Source organism: Hippoglossus hippoglossus, chromosome 19 (genome assembly GCF_009819705.1).
Source record: "Hippoglossus hippoglossus isolate fHipHip1 chromosome 19, fHipHip1.pri, whole genome shotgun sequence".
Classification (NCBI taxonomy): Eukaryota; Metazoa; Chordata; class Actinopteri; order Pleuronectiformes; family Pleuronectidae; genus Hippoglossus; species Hippoglossus hippoglossus.
In genome coordinates this window covers 5,725,651-5,749,597 of record NC_047169.1, presented here as the reverse complement: position 1 = coordinate 5,749,597, position 23,947 = coordinate 5,725,651, and the positions used below count along the sequence as shown (strand labels likewise).

The 23,947-nt window shown below is 42.8% G+C and overlaps 2 protein-coding genes across 8 annotated transcripts in view; both read left to right on the top strand.

Moving 5' to 3' along the window:
* The first annotated feature begins 9,310 nt into the window (after window positions 1-9,310).
* On the top strand, window positions 9,311-14,342 carry LOC117753356 (glycylpeptide N-tetradecanoyltransferase 1-like). 2 transcript variants are annotated; one of them, XR_004612236.1, is made up of 13 exons: window positions 9,311-9,446; window positions 9,566-9,674; window positions 9,824-9,968; window positions 10,243-10,361; window positions 10,547-10,638; window positions 11,154-11,270; window positions 11,473-11,643; window positions 12,255-12,363; window positions 12,535-12,705; window positions 12,788-12,955; window positions 13,443-13,580; window positions 13,794-13,991; window positions 14,026-14,342. XR_004612236.1 is itself a non-coding variant. In XM_034571419.1 (12 exons), exons 1-12 carry the CDS (start codon window positions 9,427-9,429, stop codon window positions 14,108-14,110), a joined length of 1,383 nt encoding a protein of 460 aa, XP_034427310.1. In that variant the 5' UTR covers window positions 9,311-9,426; the 3' UTR covers window positions 14,111-14,335. The 2 variants fall into 2 exon arrangements, 1 of the variants encoding a protein (XP_034427310.1); XM_034571419.1 differs by lacking the exon at window positions 13,794-13,991 and having other exon boundaries at window positions 14,087-14,335.
* Window positions 14,343-16,013: 1,671 nt separating this feature from the next.
* svild (supervillin d) overlaps window positions 16,014-23,947 on the top strand; it is a 42,543-nt gene continuing 34,609 nt past the window's right edge. For 5 of the 6 annotated variants that reach the window (XM_034570310.1, XM_034570305.1, XM_034570307.1 and 2 more), the window contains exon 1: window positions 16,014-16,180. The gene's annotated coding sequence lies outside the window, so the exon portion shown is untranslated. Of the gene's footprint in view, window positions 16,181-16,338; window positions 16,453-23,947 lie in introns of those variants that run through there. The other variant, XM_034570306.1, reaches the window with a different exon arrangement.

The following is a 23,947-nucleotide window of genomic DNA, read 5'->3' as shown; positions in this document are numbered from 1 at the left end:
CAGCAGTTTGACAATAACAGCTTTAAAAGCTGTAGAAAAGATTAACTGCAATTTGATAATAATCATCGTTAAAACTTTTCCTGCAAAACTGTTTAAATCCACCTTTACAAAAAGTGTCAGGATTGAGATCAAGGGCACAAGTAGAGGATTTTAATCATTGAAAACTTTCTTGAGCTGTCAACTTGTAATTGGGAGAGTGGTACGTCTTTCATTCCCACTTTGCGCAATGATTACATGTTCCTGCTCTATGTGTCTTTGGCTTAAACTGCCAGAATCTGCACCGACAAGAGAACTTGCTGAACCTAGATCAGTTAAAAACATAAGCGTCATTAGCATCAAAACAGCAATGAGAAAACTTTTAAAATATCAAGAATCCTATATATATGTGGATGTTTGTGTGTTTAATGCAGTGACAGGATTTCAGGTTGAGGAAACTGGGGATCATGAGGGATATAAACAGTTTGGCTGTGTTTCAGTTCAGGAAGTCAGGTAACAAGTCGGAAGTCCGGTCGAGTGATTGATGGGCTTTGTTTCTCCGCCGCGCGAAAACTGCTTAAAAGCTCAGACTCCGAGTCCAACAGAAATACTTTTCAAAAGTTACATGACAGAATTGAAGTTCAGCTGTGGCAAGACTAATAATCATTATTGTAACACGATGTGCATAAAAATTGTGTTATTGCTCAGTTGTCTTTACAGCTTGATAGGTCTCTCTGTCAAAAGCCGCTCTACATTCACTGTGGACCCTCTTCTCTTTCTCTCCTTTAGTTTTGTATGATCCAATAAGGAAAAAGAAAGCTGGTTCTCTGTGGCGCCGTCCCTCTCTGTCCGTGTGTCTGTCTCCATGTGTTGCTATTTTTCCGACGTCAAAAATAGACCTATTCTCTCCTTCTCCCTTTTTTTTTCTTCCTCCCTATTTGCCCCCTCTTGCCTCTCTCTTCCTCTCTATCTGTCTTTCATGGATCTCAGACGCTTGTGTGCTCTGAATGTGGAGTGGAGGTGATGTTTGGCTGTTTTGAAGCAGAACTGTCTGTCTAACCGTCTGAATGCAGACTGAGACCTATTGATTTCTGCTTTACAAAGAGATCAGAGGCTAATCTGTATGGCGAACACACACACACACACACACACACACACACACACACACACACACACACACACACACACACAAACACACACACACACACACACACACACACACACACACACACACACACAAACACACACACACACACACACACAATGTACAGAGACCACATGCTTGCATTCAGTGACAAATGTCTTCCCTCCGATTACAGTAACTAGGTGCTCCCACAAAAACTCACAGTGGAAACTGTGGAAGGCTTTCATGAGGAATCGTGACTTTAATATCGAAGCAAAAGCATTTGAGCGTGCACATACACACTTGCACACACACACACAAAAGCACAGTTGACTTTAGGTCACAACAGCAGTGAAGAGTGTGGACTGAACAAACTCAGTACAGTGTTGATCAGTGCAGCAAAGTGTGATCATGCTTAGTTTTTTAATTGAAATTAAACACTGATGTAACATAGACTTTATATGAAGTTGGACGACATAGAAGCTCCGCCAAAGTGAAGCCAAATCATCTTGATCGCCCCCTGGTGGTTGGCTGCAGTATAGGCACCTTAATCCCTGCTTCCTCCATGTTAGCAGAGGTTACATGGAACAAAAGAAGGGGGTCAAGTTACATGTCAAATACACTGTCAAAAAGATGGATTCTGACATTTTAAGTAGTTCTAATCACACTGATATTTGTTCAAGGGTTAATTTTGATTTATTTAGTTATTTGATTCTATAAAAATGGGGTGAAACGTCGTGATTGACAGGCGAGACTGAAACGTTTATTTCTTAAGCACATTTAATTTAATGAAAGAAGATGAGAAAAAAATCAAAGAATAAAAGTGAAGAAAGAAGCAATTACCGACAAACAACCACTGGGGGGGAAAGCAAGAAAGACGATGATTGATTGTGTTGTTCTGTTGGAAGGTCAGATCTTTTAAAAACTAAAGTAGACTTAGAAATAACAAGGAATAAGAGGTGTGTCTAAGTGTTGCATGTTCTGTCCTGATGGTTTGTGATGTAATTGGGAGGAAATAAAAACCCGAATGGAGCAAATATGTATCATGAACTCACGCAGACGTATCTCTCTGACCCTACGGCTGCTGCTGCTGCTGCCGTCAGAGCGAGAATTATTTTTCCTCTGAGCTTGAAACTCTCTGCTTTGGCGCTGCTCCAAAACTGATGCACCATCTAAAGTTAGGTCACGGGCTGATTTAAATGAGCCCCGAAATTCTTCTGCACGGAGATATACTGATGTCAGAAAAATGTATTTATAAAGTCCTTTGCATAAACAGGCCCGTCACAAAGTTCTTTGTGGAGAACAAAGGATTATAAATGCAGGAAAGAGGAGGAGATAGATAGGACAGGAAATAGATCAAAATACACACGAGCACAGATGGCTGTGTGAAGTGAGCGCCTGGTTTTGTTTTCTTTCCAGTTGCATCCCACACAAGATAAATCGCACACATTCGCTGATACGAGCCAGAAGCCAGTAAATTCTAGTAAATCTTGACTGTGGTTGTAAAGCTTCGTCTTCTGCTACCTGCCACTTTGGCAGGTTTCCAAACCAGCACAGGTTCAATTAAAGCCCCGAAATGTGTTTGGCCGCTCTAATAGCGGTCGTGACTGATTAATTTTGCAATGCACAAACCACCGGGGCCACAATCCAAAAGAGGATGTGTTCTCTGCTCGGAATATAATCGGGTATAGGAGAGGGAGTATCGTTGCATGAAGAGACACGGCACATACTGTACGTGCCGGTAGATGAGTCTCCACGGTTACAGGCGAAAAATGTGCTCACAATGAAAAAATGTCATGGAGAAAGAAAGTTGTTCCCCTGAGGAAAAACTTTAAATGGAGTTTGTTAACCTGAAAATAAAGAAAAGTAAAGTGGTAAGTCACACAAACTAATGCAAAAGTAACTTATATTCATATCTGTTTTTTTGTATTCTGTGTACTTTTGAGAGCGATGTCACAAGAATATTTAAACGTTTTAGAAAATATATGTATTATTTGCAAAAGAAAAGCTCATTCAGCTGCTTAATTTTCAGGCCCAGTCCAGAGTGAGTGATTTGAATTGTGCACTGCTTGCTTTATATTTACTGAACTGAAATTACTCTTTAGGTCTGACACTGACTGGCTGGGCTGATACGAGGATTATCAGGATGTAACAGCTGAGAACACATTTTAAACTGTGGAGAGGTTCCAAGAGAAAAGTGTCCTTTAAATTAAACCTACAGCTGAATGTATTTCTGTGGAAACGCTGTTTAAAATGACATTTTAGAATGAAAACATATTAGTGGAGATGTAGCCTTATTATTTTCTGCTGGAAAAGTCTGAACCTGGAAAAAAATGTTATGTATCATACACAGTTATACACTTGTTTTGTAGTTTAACTGGTTGTGGCCTCAGATACATGCTGGTTGTTTTGGAGCCGTCACGGAGGCCGTGCTCAGAAGTGATGGGTCACGTATCCTGTGATCCTGTGGGCGTCCGTGGCTCAGTGGGTATTTCACTGATCGGAAGGTCACCGGGTTGATCCCCGGCTCCTCCATTGCACATGTCGAAATGTCCTTGGGCGAGAGACACTGATGCTCAAATCGCTCCCGATGCCACGACTGTGTGAATGGATGATTGGCCTGTGAATTGCCTGTGTGCATGGATGAATGTGACCTGTAGCATAAAGCAATTTGTGGTTGTGGTTGTTAAGACCGTAAAAGAGCCGTATGACTACGATCCACATAGGAGATTATTATCCAACAACAAAGCTATGATTCAGAGTTGTACCACAGAAATTACACAGGGTATAATAAAATCACCTGATGATAAATGACTCTACTGAACACATCCAAACTTGTAATCAAATGTACATCCTCATAAACATCAAGTGTCCCTGTTGTGGATGAAAACACTTTTGGATGGTTCAGACTTTCGGACCAAAGTTGAGACAGAATTAAACCATAGAAGAAGAAGGTTTGTTCACAGTCTTTACCTCCAACATTTGAACTACGATGAAGTTGAAGTCGGTGATGCTGGTGGTAATATGATGACGATATTACAAATCAACAAAGTGAATGGTTTAATTCAGAGTTCATTTTCTCCATTCAAACAGAAACACTACTACCAGCTTGAATTTAGAACACAACAACACTAATTGTTTTATTGTATGTATATTTATTTCCTTCCTTGGATCTTGGTTCTCTGTGGATTTGTCCTCTCAGCAGAGCTGTTTTCTTTCATCTGAAGGATTTGATCACTCTTCAGGTGAAAAGTGTCTCAGATTAAACTGACGTTAAAGCTCTGCTGTGTTTCCGGTTATGGACTTTCTTAATCAGCTTATTTCACACATGGTATGTTCATTTGGTCTCTAACTGGATCATCTTTATTTCTATTTAATTCTGTTTCATGTCAAGTGCTATAATCTGCAAGAGGTTTGCTTATAATGAATATGATGTAAGGCTGAAAATGGGAAGACATTGCACTGACTTAGATTCATGTGAACTTTACTTAAACCATAAAACTAATATCTAATATACTTAACTTCGATACTGACCCACCTGAACCCTGAACCCTGAAAAGGGAGGGAAGTCTCCGTATTGTTAGTGTAGGAACAAACACACACGGCTGCGGACGAAATGCTGGAGGCAAAATTTTGATCAAATCCAAACAAAACGGGAGTTAAATAAATAACCGCTCCGTGACTGTGTTTCCAATGTCTTGCCAACTTTTTAATAGTCTTTAAGGTTGATAAAGTATTTGACGTGCGTTGTCTGGATGTCTTCTTTCTTGCCGGTCAAGGCTCAGTGAAATTTCGGGAAGCTGCACACTCAGCCTGGTGGAGTGTGTCGCCTCCTCTTTCTTTGGCAGGAGGAGGAAATGAGGGAAAGCAGATGAGGGAGTTGGAGAGAGAGAGACAAAGACAGAGAGATAGAGACAGAAACGCAGACAGAAAGGAAAAGTGAGATGGAGGTTGGTTGTAGATGTAATGGTCATTACTGTAATGTCAATGTTTTCAAGAGTTATCCTCAATGTCCTTGAACCTGATGCTGATTCCTGATACTTTTAACTTTAAATGTAAGATGGACAGAAATGACAGAAATGACAGAAATCTACCACAGCCAGCTTCAGAATTGGATATTAGGCATCCATGGCAAAGTCTGGCCGAGCGGCAGAGATAACAGTATTTAACTCAGAGTGCAAAGTGAATGCAAATCCCGTTGTTGGTTCTGCTCATCAAGGCTGAAAACACAAGGCCAGATGATATTTGGCAGAACAAGGCCTTGCGATTGCATGATGAGGGACGACCCTCCAATCAGAACTAAACCAACCTTTTCATTTTCCGAGCTGTTGTCGGCACCACAGTGGCGTCCTGGCGTCTTTGATGAAAAGGCGGTGATTAGGAAGCCGGGCCTGCAGCCATCCCACAGACTCGTCCTCTAATTCAACCGCACGATTTGGCTCCGAGACTAATTTACAACGTTCAGGGGGCGGAACCCACAGTTTACCTGCAATGTCACAGCATGATTTTTTGTTCTGACAGCAACAAGCAGAACACAGGATATGTTATACATCCATTTAAGTCTGTGTGTTCATTTGGAAATCCCCTGTTTGTTTGTGTGTTTCATCAACACCCTTGTGGGGACCGGGTTAGCTCAGCCTCGGGCTGCCTTTACGAGGCAGACAGTCCGTCAACATGAGTGACAAGTGAGGGGGAAATGTGGTTTAGCTCCTTTTGTTTCACTGTTTCCGCAGCCTGCTCCACAGCCCACAGGATCCATCCTTCCATTATCTATACCGCTGGTTCTTTGAGGTCCGCAGAGGAAGCTGGAGCCGATCCCAGGTGACACTGGGCGGGAACCTGGACAGGTCACCATGTTTCACAGAAATGTATAATGATATTTTGTTGTTTTGTTTGTATTTTCCTAAATTTAGTGTAAATGCCATAAGAATACAGTAAATTATGTTTGTTAAATATTAAGCATAAATTTAAAGTTGTACTTACTTAATGGTCGTGAATGTTTAATTAATTTGGATTCTATGCAAAAATACAAAACATACACATCCTAATGCTTAATGTATGTTTTTGTATCTTATCTGTAATCCTGATTTTTGGACTGTGGGAGGAAGCTGGAGTGTCCGGAGAAAACCCACCCTGACAAAGAAAGAGCACCGAAAAAGACCTGGGAAGAACTGGGATTCAAACCGGGAACCTTCTAGCCCATAGGATGATCCTGCAAAACCATGAATTAACACAGCAAACATTTTAACTTGGGAAATAAAGTAGTTGTCGAACGCCTCTGTGGCAGTATTCCCCTCCACCATGGAATCTGACCCCCAAGGTCCATGACGTCTATGATCTGAAACTTCAGTTTATTTTGGGGGAAGAATAAAAAAAAACAATTTCTACAGTGAAATGCTCGAAAACAAAAGAAATGCAGAAGCAGTCACATAAAAAAGCAAAGAAAACAATTTACTCCCTGCCAATGACTAATCCACTGATTACTGAGGCTGGAGACAATCAATATTTAATGGCCTAATCATCCCTCTGCACTTGTTTTAGAGATATGTACAGACCGTGATGATTTATCCGACAGTCACGCCTGTCAGGAGGAATTCAGCTGTGCCGAGATAAAGAAATGTGTAAGTGAGAGAGAATGAGACGAGGACAGAACAATAAACTGAGAGAGAAATCTGAGAGTCGGTGAGTCAGAGCAACTGAAAGACAAGAGTCAGCAGAGGGAGGAAGAGATTGTCGCTCATTCATCCAATCTGGCGAAACAACAGGGTTACAGACACCGAGGAAGACGAGGGAGACGGGGAAGGAGCAGAGACAGCGAGGAGGATCTTGTTCGGCAGAGAGATCACAGCAATACTGATCTATTTACAGATTAGTAATGGTTCTGACTGAGACACACACACACACACACACACACACACACACACACACACACACACACACACACACACACACACATCCGCCCCTCAGCAGGGAGCAACATATAGCCACACTGCAGTTTGTTTTTGATTGGCTGTAATAGCAGTTTATTTTATTATTGTAGATGTTTGTGCACCCTCCACAGGCCATTTGAGGGATTAAGTTATATCTGTATGAATATGTAATACAGATTATTTATACACTAATCCAAAATTTGTGCCTCATCAAAATTACATGCACGAATATGCCCCTAACTGCAAGTATTTTGGACTGAGAAGGCCTGAAGCGCACAGTTATAGATAAGCCGCAGTAAAGAATGTGTTTTTCTTGTGGTTTAATTTGGAGCACTTGTTAGAGAGGAGGCGGAGGCAGACAAGATATTTATAATAGTCTGTGCCCAGAAAGCTCAGCTGTCTCTCACAGGATACACAGGTTGTGGGTTTTACTGACATGATTTCATTAATGAATTCGAGCTCGGTGCAGGAGGACTCAAGACACCGCATGAGGAGTATCCGCACTACCAGGTGATCAAAGTCCTCACATAAAACCTCCTAGAAAACAGTAAAATTATGGGAAACAATGGTTGTATGGTTCTATTAAGATCGGCTCATGATGTTAACAACGTCCCCTCCTCTGGGGGAAGTGGAATCAATGCATTGAACCTTTTCAAATCCAAATGCTGAATATATGTCTGGGATTTAAGTGTGAGGAGAAATGCTCTAAATCACTCTAAAGTTATTTGATTTATTCACATGAACATGATAGAAAACATTTCATCAACATTTGAGTCCCAAAAACACGAAACTATATTTACTCACCTTCTGGATTGAATGTTTAAAATGTTTTCCACTTGGCAACAAACCAGAATAACTCAAAACAGCTCCACCACAGCAAAGACTACAAATAACCTTCGATTGGATAATTTGTCTTTTTGAATCAACAACAACAATAAAGTGACAGAACTCAACCGAAGCCAAACTACAGAGATGGAAGCTGTATGTCCATCAGTTGGTAATTTCATTCAGTCTTCACCCTCTGCCTCACTGATGCCTTCAGTTCTCTGCAGCCAAGGCAGCTGTTTGACCAGGGTGGTCTTCCTGCCTTCCGCCCCTGCATCCCACGACCTGGTGCCGGAGACCACGACTAATTGGTGGAACATGTCGCGTGCTGAATTACGTTGAAACACCTGAGCCTGCAGAGGAACGTGCTGCTCTGCTCTCTGCCTCTTTTTTTGGACAAATAAACAGTTTGTGGGCTTTGCCAGGTTTACAGGTTTACATCCCGAATGGCAACAGGTGTTGGACGCATCCTTTTTCAGCTGGTATTTATCTCTGAGCGGCAGGATAATAGCACAGCGGAGGCATGAGGAGTAGAGACAAAAATAGCTGCAAGGCTGAACTTTAAAAGAAAAACAAAAAAAAACATGCTGCATCTACTTTACATTTATATTTCAGCCCAACACACACGAATCAAAGGACACTGGGACGTTTATAGTACAAATTATTATACAGATGTGGTGGGGACAAAAGGCCCAGTGCTCTGGAGGACGCTCCCCCGATGAGGCAGCAGACAGAAGATTCCACAGGGACACTGGTAAACCTCCCCTGGGGTTCACAGAGGAGCACAAAGCAAGAGACGTCAGGGTTATTATCAGCAACAGTGATGTGAAGGAGCAGCAGGGAGAAGCTTCATTTGGTCCGACTCACAACGTCACATGTCTGAATGGAAGTTGGGAGTTGGCAGATGACGATCTTGAATAAAAAAGTCAGGATCGGTTTCAATATTTGGTTCTGAAAGTACAATTTTCTTTTTTTTTTTCATTTTCATTAATCTAGTATCCAGTCTCACTTTACCTTTTACGCTTTTAGCAGCTTGTTTCAAACTCTCCTGTGAGAGAAATGTGACTCTCTGCATATTTTCTTTTACATTTTTTGTTAAGTGGTTCTTTGTCATAATTGTTGCATAAAATTAAAGGTTACATTTGTATTAATTTGCGATGAGTTAACGGTTAAGTTGCTGAGCCTGTGTTAACTTACTGTAAATTATACTGAGATAAAGTGCTGTGGAAGAAGTGCTGGGTCTCAAACAGAATAATATATGGGAACTCTAGAATAAGACAACCTCGTCCAATTAAATCTTCTCCCTGGATCGAGCAGATCGAGCAGCTTTAATCTGCAGCAGGGCTCTGTCCTGACCTACTGTATGAAGGCCGTGAGAAGTTACATTTAATTGTTGGTATTGTTCTCAGTTATCTGTGTGCTGGGTGGGAGCTGGGTTGGGTAACCGAGGCGGGGACTCTCCTCCCTTCGCTGCTCGCAGAGATAAGAGCTGCAAGAAAAAAAAACCCCCACAAATGTGTCAGAAAACACCCCAAGATCACGCTCAGCCTCAAGGACTCGCACTCGTTTACAATGACTGATTCAAACTCGTCGTAAGTACGCCGCTCCTCTCTGTTTTCACTGAAACTGCCTGGATATCTGTGTATGTACATAGGGCTGAGTATATGTACAAGCACATGCAGGAGTGTCAGTGCATGAATATGTCCTTTAGTGATAAGACGCTGACGGAGGGCGACGGCGGCAGCCTGAAAAGGAGCAAAAAGAAGCAGAGGAAGGAAGATGCCTGGAGACCAGAGGGGCCCAGAGACCCATTTGTCATGGTTTGTGTCTTTGCGTGAGGCCATATATGCAGTGATGTGTTGACTCAGAAACTAGTACTTCTTTCTGCCAGTCACACACGACACAGATAAATGATTCTGATGATTTAAAGTTATTTTAACAACACTTTAATGACACTGTTCCGTCCCAGCTGGACTCTCTGCCGGAGAAGAAGCAGCAGGAGATCCAGAGAGCCCTCCACCTCTTCTCCGCTGGCCCGACTCTGCCCAGGACCCTGCAGCAGGCCAAGGGACATACCTACCGCTTCTGGGACACCCAGCCTGTCCGCAGACTGGGTGAGAAAATAATGAGCTGTTTCAAAATGAATCAAACTGTGAGCGTTGGAGGAGCAAATCCATCTTGTGCGTAATTTTGTGAATTTAAGTATAATATAACTTCTCTTCTCAGCAGTAGAGGCACATTACATAATGATCTGTTTAGCATTGTAATCTTTTATTCAGTCATTATTCAGAAAACATTCATCATTTGAAATGAATAAAATGTTTGTATTGGCCAATCTTTGTTGTATTTTGAGATAAAAATCATTTTTCTTTATATTTCTCTCCTCAGGCGATGACATTACAACTCACGGCCCGATAGCAGAGGCTGAAGTCAGTGTCCGCGAGGAGCCCTTCTCTCTTCCTCAAGGTTTTTCCTGGGACACTCTGGACCTGAGCAGCTCCACAGTGGTAAGTTACTTATTCTGATATACATCATCAGAACGTTCACACAACGCTGTCAAATCCTCATCACTCAGAGGGGAGGAACTGTTCCGTGCTCTGGAGTGAGAGTCGCACATTTTCCTGTGGTGAAATTCAGGTAAAACTGATTCACACTTACTGCAAATTCAAACCTTTTGCATCCATCATTCCAGCTGACAGAGCTTTGCACTCTGCTGAATGAGAACTACACGGAGGAAGATGACAACATCGTCAGATTGAACTTCTCTCCCGAGTATCTGCAGTGGTGAGCTGTCACTCTTCATCTCTTGATTTTTTGATATTTGCATCTTTTTTGTCTGTTACCTTTTATTAATCGTTCCATACGTCTGAGTGACTGAGTGCACTCGCTCTTCATGCAGGCAATCAGTGTTTTCCTTTTTAGCCTCTGAGGAAATTAAAGCTTTGAGTGTCTTAACAGGAGGAGATAATGTCCCCATTTCACTTTCTACTCCGACTCTCCAACATATCGAAGCAGTACAGCTCTAATCTCTTTACCACTGCCATTTTTCTTGTCTGTGATCTTCTGCATGAGTGGTATCTCCACCTTTAGGGAACACTTACATCAAAAACATAATGACGTCTCCTTTGAAACTAATGCTCAAGAATCCAGGAATTGAAAGTCCTCGACCCTGAAGCTGCTCCATCCTTTCAGCTCAGTCGACTCATGCTCAATTTTTGTAATTGGAAATGATTAATCACAGTTTATTGATCTACATTTACATGTATTCATCTAGAAACTCTGATGCTTCTCCTCTTCAGGGCTTTACAGCCTCCTGACTGGTTTCCCCAGTGGCACTGTGGTCTGCGAGTGGACGCCAGTAAGAAGTTAGTTGGCTTCATCGCTGCTGTTCCTGCAGACGTCTGCGTGTATGAGACGTGAGTGGCTTGTAAATAAATATATGCAAATACACATATGCATATATTTATGAGCATAATATACATGTTCATGAATATATGCAAAGATATGTGTTTATATGGAACCTGATGGGTAACATTAGTATTCAGAGCATTTGCAGACACGACTGTAGCAATTTTCCAGCAAATGTCTGAAAGCAATCGGTCCAAACGTGTTCTGCAGGCGGAGGCGGATGGTGCAGGTCAAATTCCTGTGCGTTCATAAGAAGCTGCGCCTCAAGCGGATGACTCCGGTTCTGATCAGAGAGCTCTCCAGACGGGTCAACCAGCAGGGCCTCCGCCAGGCCGTCTACACGGCCGCCGTGGTGCTGCCCACTCCTCTGAGCTCCTGCAGGTACCACAGGGTTCAGGGAAGTGAAGCCACAATCATCACTTTTAAAAAACTCACTTTTCTTATTACAGCCACAGTTATATTTAAATATAACAGCTTTTTCATGGATGATCATTTCTAGCAGCAGGTAATAATAATAAAACCATTGAATATATATAAAGCTTAACGATGCTCAAAGAAGCTTAGCACAGGTTACAAATATAGAAGAGCAAATAAAAGCTAATAACTAGAATAAAATACACATTAATTAATCACACATTCAATCTGAAGAGGTGGATTTTGAGGAATTTTTTGAAAGTAGACAGGTCGGTTTAATCTCTGATTTATTATCTCAATGTTTAATTTATTTTGTTACTTATTGATGAATCATTATTTGATTCTGTGAAGGTTCTTGAAACCAGGTTTTCAGGGGCTGTAATGTGAGGAATGAATAAAGAGAAAATAGGCCATCATCTGTTATGTTAGCTGTATCACTCTCTGCTTCCTTAATTAACATACTGTAGATACAGTCATTGTTTGACATAAACAAATATGATATTATGGGGACTACAGATGTATGTCTATATACACCAACCTTCTCTGTCCCTGTCAAATAAACAAGCTCCTTATTTCAGATGCTGGCATCGTCCTCTGAATCCCCGGAAGCTGATGGAGGTCAACTACTCGGGTCTGAGACTGAACATGAACCTGCAGAGAGCAGTCAAGTTCCACCGCCTACCTGAGGTGAGTGAGTGCTGCCACCAAGAGACGAAAACATGTCAGTGCCACATCAAACTCTGGCCCCAAAAAACAATGATCACAATATTGGACAAAGATTAACCCAAAGATTGTTGCATCCTTGTTGCACTCACTGAGGGGATTGTGTTTTTTGTCCTTCCTCTCTTCTTCTCCAAGGTGACAAAGACAAAAGGTTTGCGCCCTATGACCCTAAAAGACATAGCGGGGACACATTCACTTCTCAAGACCAACAGCAGCAAGTTCCAGCTCAGCTCCATCCTGTCTCTGCAGGAAGTGAAGCACTGGCTGCTGCCACGGGAGAATGTGATTGACACCTACGTGGTGGAGGTCTGACAATTACAGCATCTTCACTTTAAATGTCTTTGTTGAGGGGAACAGCATTAAAATCCATTCTCCTCCTCACACTCAGGCTGATGGTGGTACCCTGACAGATGTGGTGAGTTTCTACAGCAGCTCCTTCAGGGTGCTGAATCACCCGGTGCACACTGACCTGAGAGCAGCTCACCTCCTGCACGTGGCCTCCTCTGCCACAGACCTGACGGACCTCATGGAGGACGCACTGGTCCTCGCTAAATCTGTGAGTGCGATTAAACACCACATCAATTTGAGGGTTGATGTAGCAGACGCGTGTTCAGACGCTGAAAAGCTACTAATGGATTATATATTACTAATTAACGTCCTCAACCCTTTGATATGTAGAACTTACAATATTCACGTATCCACACCCGACGACCTGCGATTGATTTTGGATTTCTTTTCCCCCGAACTTACATAAATTACGCAATTAATTAGCAAAGAGTTCAAACTGACATTGATAACTCTAAACCTTATTGACCCCTGTGTTAATGAGAAGGGGTTTGCACCAAATTGCACACACTCAGAAAAATCAGTCTCTTAAACATCCGTTGCTTTTTTTTTATCAAGTTACACGAATTATACTCAAATACATTTCTCATAATGTTAAAGAAAGTGAAAAACATTTCTGAAACAAACAGACGAAAACTCAGTTGTGGTTATTGACGTGTTTTTCTCTGTATGACCACAACGTGCATGTCCTTCCATAGAAAGGCTTTGACATCTTCTCCGCTCTGGATGTGATGGAGAACAAGGATTTCCTGGAGAAGCTGAAGTTCAGCGTCAGTGACAGCAGCCTTCACTACTACCTGTACAACTGGATGTGTCCTAATATCAGTCCTGACAAGGTAACGGTTACTGCAACGTCAGCGCCCATCAAGACACAGTTATAAAGCCTGTAGACATGTGAGATTTGGCCCAAAAGCTTTGAATTTTATCCTAAAAGTTTATCATCCTGTGCTCCTGCATATTGAACCAAGCAGCTTTTATGAAATACATATGTGGAAATAGCTTTGCTGAAACACATGAAACTGAGAAAGAGAGCTTGAAAATAGTTTTAGATGAGACGAGCTGCTGAAATGCCTAAATGTCTAATCCTGATTTATAATGCTGCACTGAGAGGCTGCAGGAAATTAATTCACTGCAGCTGAAAAATCACTCAGAAACACATCAAGCCTCAAAACACAAAGAGCAAAGGTAAAGAGCTGAAACACAAAGTGCAGCACTGATGCAGGACCCTTTGTGGAAAACACATTTTCAGCCTCATAAGTGTTGCACTCGGCCGGGATGATGATTGTGTGTGATGGCTGTCAGTCGTCAGTGATTCATGCTGACGGGGGTGTATGTGTTGCAGGTGGGTTTAGTGCTGCCCAACTAAGAGAGATGAAGAGATGAACGGACCACAGCGACCGGCAGGACAGTGGAAATCAAACTGCATCAACGGCAGTGAATAAACCTCTAAAATATAAACTGCTGAGCTGCAAAAAACACACACTGGGAAAATCCATGCAAACGCAATAAAGATAAAATTCCATTGGTAAATACATTCATCATGTGGCTGTCAGTTACTCGCGGGGCTCGGCACCTCTGCAATGGGGAAAAAATATCATTTCAGACGAGACGGAAAATGGAGAGAAACTAATTCCTGTGGTTCAGAAAACGCTCACGTCAGTTTGTTACTGTGTATTTCACCAGACAATTTGTACAACTGGTAGTGACATGACACTTAATATTAGTGGGAGCAATACACAAATGTGATTAGAGGACAAAGTCATGAATCCTTCTATCTCACACACACACACACACACACACACACACACACACAATCTAATACATGTCAATACAATCCAATTTCCGTTTGCATGCTGCAGATACATCATTTTCAATACAATCTCACCTAGACATGTTATTGATATAAAATGTATGTTTACGACGTTGTTAAATCCCACAAATCCAAATTAAATCTATATTTCAATCTGCAAAAAAACCCCACAAAACATAATTCTGTCCTCTTCTCACCTTTTTCATGAATGAGATAAACCCTGTAAATAACAATTAGTTGATTATTGACTAAATCCAACCCCTGGTGTTTGAGTGAAAAGTCAAGTTACAGCATCTGAATTACTTTTTTTCTTTGGTTTATATCATACAACAGCCACTGAGTACTACTATCTGTCATACATGTACAACTTCATTTGAAAACAGCATAATACTGTGAAGCCTTGAGGTACATACGTTGCCTGCAGTGTCTAAATACGTCCACCAGGAGGCCCTGCGACACCAACATAAGAGTTTCAATGTGAGCATTGTTCAGAGGATCAGTGAATCTCAATTTGCATTCATATTTGAATGTGTAAGAAAATTACAAACATGTTTGTTTCCTTGTGTTGTTCAGTGGCACAAAATAAAGACAGAGGAACAAAGAGGGGTAGATAATATGCCAATAAATACATTTCTTATTAAATTTCCCTCTGGATCAATAAAGTATCTATCTATCTATCTATCTATCTATCTATCTATCTATCTATCAGTAAATTCCTGCTTCGTGCTGTAGAACTCATTACTTTATACAGAGAGCTGTGTCTGGCTGTTATTCACCACACTTTCACTGTTTGTTTCTGTGTAATGCAAAACAATTCAACATCACCACAACCTACGTCCTGTAAATGAGCCCGAAGTTGAGTCAACACCTCTGAAAAACATTTTCACCACAAACTTAACATCACAGTAATACACTTTGATGTGGTGTACCTAATAAACTGACTGCTGGGTGCACACTATGTTTTATTATAATGCAAAAATAAGAAACACTGGTGATAGTGATGATGATGACGATGGTGATGATGGTGATGATGATGACCATGATGATAAAGATGATGAGGACGATGGTGATGATGATGACCATGATGATGACCATGATGATGAAGGTGATGATGATGATGGTTTCAATGGCGATGAAGATGATGACGAATATTATGATTACAAGGATGATTGTGTATTTCCTCATAGCGTGGTATCATCTCTTGTTTCTAGTTTTTCTTCTTTGCATTATTTCAAAGAATATTATGTTTTCATTAATTAAGTTTATTAAATATAACACATACATATTTAAAATCAAAAATAGAAACTGTCATAGTAAGCTACTTTCCCTTGTGTGGATGTTACCACGTCTCGACTTTTTAAAAACATAAACATAAACTCCACAGTCAGCCAAAGGGGGCGTTTACCGGAGGCACGTGAACGCAGCACGGCCCCTGCGGACCAATGAGAATCGAGGGATGGTTTTAAAGTTTGAAGCTTCTCCGGAGCAGGGGCAGCTCCTCTCGTCGATCTCCCCGCCGCCGCTGCACCCTGACCCGGCCTGGACGGAGCCGTGTCTCCCCCCCTCTCCTCTCTCTCTCTGTCTCCTCATGCGTCCAGAGAAGTGATTCCTGTGAACAACACGAGGGTGCGTTTGTTTTCCTCTTCCTCTGTTTCCATTCCCCCTCGCGCTCACACTCCGGGCTCCAGGTTGACGCTTTGGTCTCGAGGCGAACTTTTCCCCCAGAGACGGGTTTTCTTGTTTTGTTTGAGCAGCTGTGCATCATGTGCGGGTGAAGTCCTTCATGGCCCCCGGAGCTGCAGGTTGGCTGGTTCCTGCTCGCTCCCTCCCTGTTGGTGGATTTGATTTTCTCTCTGCAGACTCGAGCTGAAACTGTAAACTTCCTGTGAACATGGCAGGTACGTGACGGGACGTTTGAGGAAATGCTGCACGCGAGGATGTAGTTTTGTGTCGTAACGCAGACAGTCAGTCATGTCTTATGTCATTGAAGTCGTCGGTGTGGTCAGTGCACAGTAAACACACTGGAGGCAATGCTAACTTAACTCAACCTAACTTAACTAACTCACTTAACTTAGTCCACGTTACTTAGATATATACATTTTATTTTGACATTTTGTCCGGTATAGATGATTATCGCGATAAATGTCACATTACGGTTTCTCTTAAAGGGACAGTTCACCCCCAAACGTGAAAATTCACTCATCGTCCTCTCACCACTGTGCTGATGGGGGGGGGGGGGGGGGGAGTGTTTGAGTTCACAGAACACTGTTGGAGTTTCAGGGGTAAACAGTGTTGCAGCCAAATCCAATACAATTGAAACTGAAAAATGCATTGTCTTACTTAGGGATGGGCGGTAAGATGAAAGTTTTCATATTGTCGATTTCGATAATTATCGCAATATATCTATATTTTTTTTCTTTTAAGCTTAAATACTGCTTCTTTCTCCTTAATGAAGGTTGTGGTTTTAAATTCTTTATGAGAGGAGAATAAGAAATAGCAAAACCTCTTATAAATCTGTTATAGTTCAGTTATGTGTTGTACTTCCTCACTCCTCTTGCACAATGCATATGCAAAAGATGGATATATATACATATATATGACTTTTTTAATATTGTGATGATTACTGATATTGTTTGGCTGCCCAGACCTACTTTCATCCACTGAGTAGAGCTGAGTAGAGCTGAGTCACTCAAAACCCAGAGCGGCCCCTCTGTAAACAGTCACCAAGACCCAGTGGGTGTGTGGTGACCGTGTGGTGCAAAAACCACCTGTGAAAACAAAGCATGAGAACACGTACTATCTGCACCATAAAGACTGCAGCAGTGTCACCATACACTCTACAGATTATGTAAGTTGGCACGGAATAGTTAAGAATCAAAGTCATGTTTATCTGTGTCAAAGTGCTGCGGCTGTGCAAACACACTGCACACACACACTGGATACTGTGTACACCGAGATGGATGTTTGATTTCTTTTTGAAATGCTGTGTCTGTACTGAGGTGCAGCCCGTGTGTTTATACACTGTCATTTCTCCCAGCAGTCATTGTCCTTATGTTTTCTCCTGGACACGACTCCAACCACCTGCCAAATATTGTCATTTTACACAATATCTTGAAGATTTATCCCACATTCATTCCGGTTACCTCCTTCCTTCCATGTCAGTGCTATCAATCATTTTAAGAGTAGTTCTTTTCTCAAGTGCTGAATAGAATCAAACTCAGTGAAGCTTTTTATCCGAGGGTTATGCTGTTTGAGGCTTGCCAGGCTGTAATTTTCCCCCTTGCAGTGGCCTGTGTCACAACAGGCTTCCTAAGACCGTCCTCAGTTAGCTGGTGTTGAGCAAGAGACGAGAAGAAAAAAAAAGAATGCAAATCTTGATAAGACATACTAATTGTGTGTGTGGCTGTCAGGACAGTACACGTTTGTGTTGCGCTGTAGCTCGTTGCAGAACAGGACACGCTGCTGTTGTGCGATTTGGGGGAAATAACCGAAAGGTTGACGGAACATGCTCAGGGAGTGGCTCCCGTCACGCTTCCTTTTCTCTCCCACCTGCATGATCCTGCTGCTCTTTACCTGCCTCCTCTGTCGGACCGTGTAAAGACCCCAAACAAAGACACACACACGCTCCATTGGGGTTGAGCAGAGTGTCATGCGTTTGTCTTGAGCGATAGCATTCACCTGAATGCAGGCTCGTGTCAGACTGGGGGGGTGGGGGGCGCTGTGTGTTGCGCCTGCAGGGATCTTGTTATTTGACACTGACGAGAGGGCGGAGGAGCTCCGGCTGCAGGGACTTGTCTTTGTCTGCACTGGAACATCAACTTGTTACTTGCGTTTTCATGAATGCGACTATGGATCAAGTTTCATTTGCTTGATCACAAACATCATGAAAACAATAGCAGGGGAGTGCAAAGGTCTGAATCTCAACTTCAAAATGCCTCCTGCGCCTTTTCTATACAATGGTCCTGCATTTTATTGAAGTTGTAGCTCGTCCACTTTTATCTTAAATAAATAGTTTAATCTGAATTGAGCGAGTATCTGTACTGATTCAGTGGCCCACTCTGTGTGTTTTCTGACTAATTTGCAGAGGCCGTCAGGGGACTTCCCCTCGTATTACAGCATCAGAGGGATTGAACGTCTCTCATTAGGCCTTTTTGTTTTGCACATTGTGCTGCTGTTTTGCCAGCATGCTCTCCAAAAACAGTGTTTTTGGAGTAAATGCACATCCCACAGGGTGTTGCTTGGCTGAGAAGCAGTTAAAGGGATGTTAAAAAACAATCTATTTTAAATTGGGATTGTAACTTGGATTTATATGGGTAATTTGGGCTTTTTAACAAGGCGCTGAAGGCGAGAGGCCAAAAAGAAGTGAACTTGTGCACCTGTATTGACTCAGTTAAGCCTGAAATCAGAAGCTAACTACTTTAATATCTATTGTGGATGGCTGTAGTGACGCCTAAACATACCTTCAGTCGTGAACTGTCTTTACTAAAGCCCCTTATATTATGCATTTCTACACCTGGTGACATTAAAACCAGTCGTCAGATATGAACTCCGGAGAATGTCCTGGAAAATTGGGTCCGGACATTCTCTGGAGTTTGCCTGTCACATATGAAGAACGCTGCAGGGGATTATCCAGGTCGGACTTGTTCACATCAGCAAGAAAATGTCATGCGTGGGTAGAGAATGCAGGAGGAAGGACATGGGAGAAAAAATCTGATACTCAAATCATGTTTTTCTGTGTAAACAACTCACACCAGCGACTCTCGAATTCAGCTTTCTTTCCAAGTGGACATCTTCGTCAGTGTCTTTTACAAGTATGTTATTTTGCACTCTGAGATATTTAACATTTTACTGCTGTATCCTTACATGGACTCAGTTGGATATTTTCCAGACGTTTTACTAGAGGACTGGCAGGAAAAGTTTCAGAAAATGTCCAGAAATCAGCGCATTTCTGAAAACAGCATAAGTGAAATGGTAAGAGTTCCTCTCAGGCCCCTTTTCCTCGTCTTCGTATTCAATGCTTAGTGACCGCACTGTATATTAAGAAGACTTAGGAACCACTTGAAAGTGTTTCCTTCTGTCTCATTTGTAATATAATTCCATAGTGAAGCTCTGAAGATGCTTAGCACATTAAAAGGGAAGACCACATTTATTTATTAGCGTTGCATGTGGTCGGTGAGACATAAGTCTTCTGCACAGTGCTCAGTCTTGCACAGTACCTGCTTGCATTACTTAACAGTTGAGTAACATACAGCAGCTGAACTGCAAAAACTTGGCTGCAAACAAGTGGAGGCACTTAGACCCTCCCACTCAGCCCCATCTCATCTCTCCGCTCTCTCCAGGTCGGAGCCAACCTCTCTCCGGAGGCTTTAATGTCGGCTACTCGGCCAAGAAGTTCCTGCAGTGCAAATATTTACAAAAAGCAGAAGGGATGTGACAATGTGAGCAATAGGAAATCCACAGGGAGGAGTACTCGGGGTTACCCTCAGGCTAATCTCCACTAAGACATATTTATAAACTCAGCTAGCAGTTAGGGTGGACCGCTTCCAGCGTTGACACCGTGATGCTAACTGTATTTGGACAGCGACTGCACAGCCGAGGCTCACTTCAGTGTCATCTTTAACCAGTGTATTATTTGCGTGGCATATAAACATATGGTTATACTTCTGACGTTCATTTGATTTGTGCACGCGTAATAGTTTCCATGCACAGGGGCAGCAGCACAAGGCCTCTCTCCGTTGCCAGAGCTGAATTTCATCTGACACCATCGTCAAATCTGAATCAAATATCCGAGGGTGTTTTTGAATATAAAACAAGAGGGTTTATGCAAAGTCCTTTCTGTGGAGTCACAGATGTTGCCATGAAGCATCCATTAATTAAAATGCCTACAAATAACCATATCTTAGGTGGTAAACCATATGTAGGGAAAGGATCGTGTTGAATTTATCCTACAGGGACAAGTTTACAGAGCAAATCTAAATAATGCTTTCCCTTTTCCCTCTTACATGTTTATTTTAATTGTATGTGCGGTCGATATCTTGAACAATAGTTCCTGCGTCATACATGATTCTGCTCTCGTGCCACTAAGGGATTTGAGGAACCAGTTGCACTGTAAGGTTGAATTCAGATTAGTTGATCTTTCACAATACAGGTCATTCTCTGTCCACTTCTCACAAAGATCATTTAAACTAATAATAATCCTTTGTATGTTCAACATGAAGCTACACCCTGCAGCTAAGCTTAGCACAAAGACTTGGAACAGAAGCTAACAGTTATCCTAGCTCCGTCCAGAGGCCACAGAATTTGCTTAAAGCTCATTTATACAAACATTATGACCATGCTTATTTGTTTTGCTGTTCTTTAATGTCATATGAAGCAGCAGAACATTCTTCTTTTCCATCCGTCTGGCTCAGTGTTGAGTACCCTTACTGTTAATACTCCATCTTTCAGCCATGACCCATCCCCCTCAAGCTCGGAGACCCCCTGAACCCCCTCCACCCCCTCCACCCTCTGCTCGGTAGCATTCCAGCTGGCCAGATGGTGTCTGCTCCGCACAGTGGACACCAGAGAGCGGAGAGGGCGAAGCCCCGCAAGCAGGATTCTCTGGATGAGACATTCCACTCCACTGATCCCGACCCCTCCTCACGTCGCCCCCTCTCTGTCCAGGCTTGTCTGTGTCCTACTGATGCTCGTTCTGAGGATGAAGACCATGTCTATAAGTCGTTGACAAGGGGAAAGATCGCATTAGGGGGTTTCTAGGGCAAGACGGCTCTGTAGTTAGAAAAAACCCATATTTGTATTTAGCGCACAATTTCTTGTAGAAAGACTTGGGAGTTTATGACATGTGCACATGTACATACTTACAAGTTCACATATTTCTGTATAATTAAACATGCCATAAGTCTTCTCTGTTACATATGCTCCTCTGTTAGCTTTTGAATCTAGCTTTATCGTACAAGACTGTATGTTATTGCAGAGTTGATATAAAGTGGCTGCAGGAAAAAGTCAAATAAAAGCTGGATTTAAGAACAACTTCAACAAAACATCGGTTCTCTTCAAAGGGACTGGCCTCGTTCAGCTTGAAAAATTAGTGGGGAAGCTCTGATTGAGGGTCCTGGTAACTGCTTTCGTCAGTTTGCACATTTTTTTGCTCTGTTTTCGTCAAAAGTCTGCAAATGATATGCACATGAAGTGTTGCTGGCAGGGAGGCGGTGCTTTCCATAATGTTGCTGTACAACAAAGAGCAGAGATTGGTGTGAGCTTTAACTGCTACAGTATATCTGTCCCATTAAAAACCCTACGTGGGTGTTGTTAGTTTCTGGCCCATGTTAACTCTTTGAAACGCATCCAATTTAGCACATTGTGTGTGTGCATGCATGTGTGTGTATTACCCCCCGAGCTATAACCCACCCCTCCTGTTCACCACTCCCCTCCTTGTTGGAGAGCCTGTGTGTGTGTGTGTGTGTGTATTCCTGTCGGCCTGTTTTCACCATTCTTCAGCCGGAGTTTTTTTTTTTTTCTTCTGCTGTGTGTTTCTGCGAGAGTTTGCTTGTTTGCTTTCCCATACGTCACATTTAATGACTCCTTTGAATGCAGCAAACAGAGCGCCGGAAGTCCAGGGGACAAAGAGCTGGCCTGTAAAAGGAAAGAGGGAAAATATACCCGTGCTCTTCTGTCTTTAACCTCAGAGCTTTGTCGGGACTGAACGACGTAAGCCGCCACCGCCGCCGCCGCCGTCTTCTCCTCAAAGGTTTCATGGAGGGGAAGCAGCATTCTTTCTTTGCCCGGTGGCAGCGGTAGTCGGCCTCAAGCAGGTCCGAGCAGTTTTTACAGTGTCAGTTACTGAGGAGAAGCAGAGTGCAGGCATGAGTACCCGGGGGGGGTGTTGTGTCAACTGCCTTTCGGGTGACTGGCTACAGTCAGCGGGACTTCTGGTAAAAGGGATTTGAGGGACTTTGTGTCTGTGTGAGAAAAAAGAGGGGGGAGAGGGAGAGAGGGAGAGGGAGAGATGAAGATGGATTAGTCTCTGGCCCTGTTTTTTGCTCCATCCTCCTCAGTCTCTGCAGCGGCAGCAGATTGTGTCCCCCGCCCCTCCGACCCCCATACCACCAGACTGGGGCCCCTTGGCACAGTGGAGACACATGCCCCACAAAGCCGTCACATCCACCCCCCGCCCATCGCCCCCACAGAGCCCATTCTCTCCAGCGCCCTCTCTGTCTCCTTTTACTCTTTCCCTGTGCTCCGACCTCTGCAGCTCTCCCTGGTGCCCACCCTTTGCTTCTTTTCATCCTCCCCTTACCTTTTGTATCCTCCTCCTCCACCCCTCCATACTCTCCTTCCTCTTGCCTCTGCTTTTCCTTCCTCTGGCATTTCCACTCCTTCTCACCCAATTTCTCTCTCCTCCACCCCTGGCAGCTCAAAGCCAGGGAAGGGTTGAAGCTCTCTATTAGCGGAGGCCCGTTTAACAGGCTAGAGTGTTGTCAGCTTCGACAATTGCAATTAAAAAGGTTGTGTTGCCCCAGTGGTTGCAGGCACTGTACTTTAAACGCCTTAAACGGTAAAGGATTGCTTTTTAATGAGAAACACATTGGTCACTCAGTATGTGGTTGATTGTTGTGCAAGGGGGGGGCTTGAAAAACAGTGAGACACACCCTGGACCCAGCTGTTTTCTGGTGCATCTGTTTGGTTGAATAGATCGGCATGAAGCTGATGCTTCAGAGTCCAGTACGTGGAAGAGGGAGTTATTGGATTAGGGACCAGTGACCCATACCCAGGGCTATCTGTTTTCAATGGTTGGTCACATGACCTAGTTGCAGTCGCACACACCCATGCATACAAACATGCAACATACTGTATACTGTAGGAAACATGGCTGTAATATTTGAACTATTAGTCAACATTTGCTTGGTATGACAATTCTTCTGGATGCATTTTGAACAGAATAACTATAAATAAGATTCTTATTGTGACTCCCTTCCTACAGAGATCTGGGTTAGATAGGGATCCACACAACGTGACCAAACCTCAAAGCAAGGAAGTCACTCAGATATCCTGTGCAGGGAAACTCTCGCTTGCCTCTTTACTGAAGACCGCACTTGATACTTCCATCTTTTGTTTCGCTCCTTTAGGTTTCCTGAACACGGCTCAAGGTTTCTCAGAACTTTACCAGCGAAAAGAATCGTCAGTCTGTTTTAACCCTGGCACCTGGTGTTCTCTGCCGGAGCAAAGTTTCCATTCTCCACCTTCTTCCCTCAGGAAAACTTTGTGTCAGGAGTTTGGCTGTATCTTTAACTGCCTCCTCTCTTTTTGGGCAGCAAGGGAACGTTGATGTTGAAGTCTCTCTGATGCTTGTGGTTACTTTATGTGGATTCTTGAAGGTTTCCTGTGGCAAAACTT

Excerpts from the sequence above, each read along its gene's own strand:
- LOC117753356 (XM_034571419.1), top strand. The coding sequence starts at position 9,427 with ATGACTGATTCAAACTCGTC. Across the intron at positions 9,675-9,823 it reads CCAGAGACCCATTTGTCATG|CTGGACTCTCTGCCGGAGAA; the intron begins GTTTGTGTCTTT and ends GTTCCGTCCCAG. Across the intron at positions 11,271-11,472 it reads GACGTCTGCGTGTATGAGAC|GCGGAGGCGGATGGTGCAGG; the intron begins GTGAGTGGCTTG and ends CGTGTTCTGCAG.